The sequence below is a fragment of the Vicia villosa genome, linkage group LG4, assembly GCF_029867415.1.
Source record: "Vicia villosa cultivar HV-30 ecotype Madison, WI linkage group LG4, Vvil1.0, whole genome shotgun sequence".
NCBI lineage: Eukaryota > Viridiplantae > Streptophyta > Magnoliopsida > Fabales > Fabaceae > Vicia > Vicia villosa.
In genome coordinates, this window is record NC_081183.1 from 193,887,837 (window position 1) to 193,891,722 (window position 3,886).

The following is a 3,886-nucleotide window of genomic DNA, read 5'->3' on the forward strand; positions in this document are numbered from 1 at the left end:
ATCTCATTAATCTTTAATCATATCCACCTAATTCTACTAATGCCTACAAATTCTTTTATGTCATTAATTGCAATCCTGTTACTTGTTCTCAACATTCCTCTTAAAATGGCCTTCTGAATACCTATGGCATGTGTTATGCTAGATTAATGCCATGCCTATAATAATGTTGTATTTACTGTTTTTAACAAATTTAAAATTTCTCATGAATGCATTAAAATTCCTTCTGTTTGCAAAACAATTTTTTAGACAAATCTCATAAACTTCCTATCTCTAACTCTACAGATGTGTATAATCGAGTGTGGTAATCTCCGTGTTGTCCTTCCAGCTTCCAACCCTGCTTTTCTCTCAAGATCTAAACACCTTGAAGTAATTTCGTCAAAGTTACTAGTTAGTCTTATTTGTGTACATCAATTATTTTCCATCCAATTTGTGTTTCTCTTACAAGAGAAGAAAACTTAAAAAAAGAGTAACTATTAGTCCAACACCTCTTAAAAATCTAAACAGAGGTTATTTACACCAGTACATCAACCATCATGTTAAGAAAAAAAGGGTTGCATTCACCTCATCGATAATCTAAAAACACTATCTAAACATTACTGGTACAAGTTAAGACATGATTCTTCAACGTTACAAGGCTCTTAGAACTGTCTCTTCACCATGGTTGATAGCTGGAGAAAAACTCTCAGCTTTTGCACCACCATGATTACTTGGATAACAAGCTTTGCAGAGCTCACTATATCTATGAGCATCAAAGTTGTATTTCTTCATAAGACGTTCTTGTTTGACAGTAAATCTTTGATTGAAGTATCCTTGAAACGTTGGCTCAGTTGAAGTTCTGATGAAGAACATGTATGCCATAGCAAAATGCAGGGAAGTGACAAAGAAACATATAGGTTCCATAACATCCCAACTTAGCTCCCAAAAAGTGAGTCTCATGAAACCAAGTGTTTGGATAGCTAAAAAGCCCAATCCACAATAAAGCTCAGTTTGGACTTGGGCTTTTGCTTTATCATCAATTAGTGCTTTTTGCTTCTCCATATTCTCTAGCTCTTTTCTTCTTGGATCATTTGGGCTGGCTATTGATTGATGCATTAGGCTCTCAATTGATTTTGCAACCTGTGATCCAAAAAAATAAAAAAAGTTTGTTAAAAAGACAATTTAGTTTGAGTGGCTCTTTGATGGTCCCAAAATCTAGTTGATAGGGGGACAGTGAGGCAGAAAAGTAGGCAGGTAAAGGAAGGGTTACTTGCAGGCAATGCAGAGGTGGAAGGGGTGGGTAGGTAAGGCAGGTGTCACACACACTTTTTGGTGTAATGAAAAGATAACACAAAAAACCATATACAGCAGCATCAGATAAGTCCCTCCCCAGAGAAGAACTAAAACTAAAATTAGGACTTATTCATTTCAATTTCCTTAAAACATGTGCCGCCGATTACTTTCTCCCATCAAATAAGGATTACACATATTATGTGCAAATTGATAGGATTAAGCCCGGCATCTAAATCTTTATTTGATGATTCTTTTCAAATACACCTACAAATTTTTTCATTGTGAAAAATAATATATTTTCTGTATAATGACATATGACATATTTTGTCTTTTAGACATTCCTTTTTTCAGTGGCAGTATAGTATCGGAATAAATATACTGTAGCAACAAAGCTTCAACTTGTCTTATCTTTTGTAATCAATGTTCCTGGTTTACTGTTTTATTTAAAGTTAATTATTATTTTAATATCTACAAAATCATAAATTACAAAATTTAATGACCATAATTTCACTCTTTAATAAATAAGTGTAGTGACATAAATTCGAACATGTGCACTGCACCCAGACAATTTTGAGGGGCACTATTTTTTTTCTTTCTATTTTTCAAATAAGACTATTTTTACAAATTTCAATATAATAAGAAGAATAAAATATAAAAATAAAAATTTATTAAAGACCAAATTTTAAAAATAATAATTTTATAAAATAATTTTGTCCAAAAATATTATTAATTATATAATTTTATATTGATCATAGTAAAAAAGAAACATATTAGTTAACAAGACTAGTTTTTTTAATCTCTATGTGAAATCTTTAAACAATGCTGTACTCTAATTTTAAAGCGGAGAGAATAGTCTACTAAAAGAACAAATAAAAATGAAAATATCAAATATTTTTAATAATTTCAATCCTCATTAAATATTTCTATATTTTTGCATGCATGTCTGGTTCAGAAACAAAAAAAAATAATATTTAATTCCAAATCAAAAGTATCTTTGTTTGAACCGATAGATACTCCAACAACTAGTAAAATCTAACTATGCACAATTATCATGATTTCAACTTAAATTAATAAATTTATGCACAAGATAAAATAAAAAAAAGCATATTCAGTTAACAACTATTATGAAAATACGAATATTCAGTTAAAGAAAGAAAAAAAAAACTGAAAATACCTGTTCTGGCCTTAGAAAAACAGTGTTCCCCAAAACGATGACGTTTCCAGATTCATCCAATATCCTTGCAAACTCAGCACCTTGATCATGATTCTGAGATGATTCAAAGCAAATCCGCAAGAACTCCGAGTAACAAATCGTATTCTCCGGAATGTCTCTCAGTTTCGCTTTCACCTTCTCCATTTGCGAAGCTCTCAGAATTTTCTTCGCATCCTCAACCGTTATTTCACTTCCGGTCACACTCGCCGGAGACGACAACGGCGGAAAATCAAGACCGAAACGATCTCCGGTATAGGTAATGTTGTTGATACCTCTGAGTTTCTCCCTAAGTTTCTCTCCTACCGGTAGTGAGAGAAACTCCGGAAGCTTCGCGGTGTCGGAGTGGTGCACGGATCTCCGGGGAAGAAACCGCCGGAAAACGCCTCGGTTAATGGAATCCGGCGAGGAGAGATACTCGCGGTGGAAGTTAGTTTTGGAAGTGTTTGGAGAAACTATGGTTTGTTGAAGCGACGGCGTCGTTTTGACACCTTCGAAAAGACGCTTTGTGAAGAGTTTTCTAAGAGCCATTGATAAAAAAATGGATGCAAGAATAGAGTACTATTGAATTGAAGAGAATTTAAAGACTCTTGAGATTTTTGAGGAAAGGTTTTGTGCCTTTATATATACGTCCAATGTATGAGGAAGATATTAATTTTATTTTTAAAAAATATTCTATAAACTATATGTGACGTTGGAAAATATAAAAGATTTTAATTTTATGAAAAATAAAATAGGAGATTTTATTTGAGCAGGACCATGAGGAGAAGGAGATGTCATCATGGGAATCGTATCGACTACCGCTTTTAACTTTTGGGCAGCACAAGTATTGTGCCAGCAAAGTGGAAATTACAATATTTTTACATATAGATTTGGAATCAATATTTAAAAAATAAATAAATAAACATTCAGTAAATGAAAATTCTTCATTTACATTGATTTTTAAATACATTGAGTAACTAATGTATCTAGACAATATGAGTCAGATACATTATATTTTCAATGAACCTAAAATATAAATTTTTTTAAAAAATAAAATCAAATAGAGTAATAAATAAAAGAAAATAATATATTTTCAAAATAGATTTTTTCTTATAGATAAGATCAGATCGATAGAGTAATAAATATAAAGAAAATAATATATTGAATAATTATCTACGTTAAGAATAGTAGTAATATTGATTATACTTGTTACTTGAACCATTATGTTCTATTGAGTAAGCTATAAGGTGAGAATAGATGATTTGGTTTGGTTCAAACTACATTGATGGATAGGAATCCTCTTCACTTGAAAGTTTCCCATACACATTTAGAGTACCCAATGTTAAAATTTAGATAAGTTGCCTTGGTCAAAACAATGAAATGAATCATTATGTTAATAGTTGGCCGGTGAGTAATTGATCAAGC

The 3,886-nt window shown here is 31.7% G+C and overlaps 1 protein-coding gene across 1 annotated transcript; it reads right to left on the reverse strand.

The window, feature by feature from the left end:
* Nucleotides 1-455: 455 nt before the first annotated feature.
* LOC131594180 (calcium uniporter protein 4, mitochondrial-like) lies at nucleotides 456-3,056 on the reverse strand. The gene is made up of 2 exons (XM_058866267.1): nucleotides 2,444-3,056; nucleotides 456-1,116 (listed from the first exon to the last, which is right to left on the reverse strand). The coding sequence occupies exons 1-2, from the start codon at nucleotides 3,008-3,010 to the stop codon at nucleotides 628-630; spliced, it is 1,056 nt and encodes a 351-aa protein (XP_058722250.1). The 5' UTR covers nucleotides 3,011-3,056; the 3' UTR covers nucleotides 456-627.
* Nucleotides 3,057-3,886: the final 830 nt, after the last annotated feature.

Bases quoted from the DNA above. Each gene is read 5' to 3' on its own strand.
- LOC131594180 (XM_058866267.1), bottom strand. From the start codon at position 3,010: ATGGCTCTTAGAAAACTCTTCACAAAGCGTCTTTTCGAAGGTGTCAAA. The intron at 1,117-2,443 runs GTATTTTCAGTT...TTTGGATCACAG, and splicing joins TTTTTCTAAGGCCAGAACAG to GTTGCAAAATCAATTGAGAG.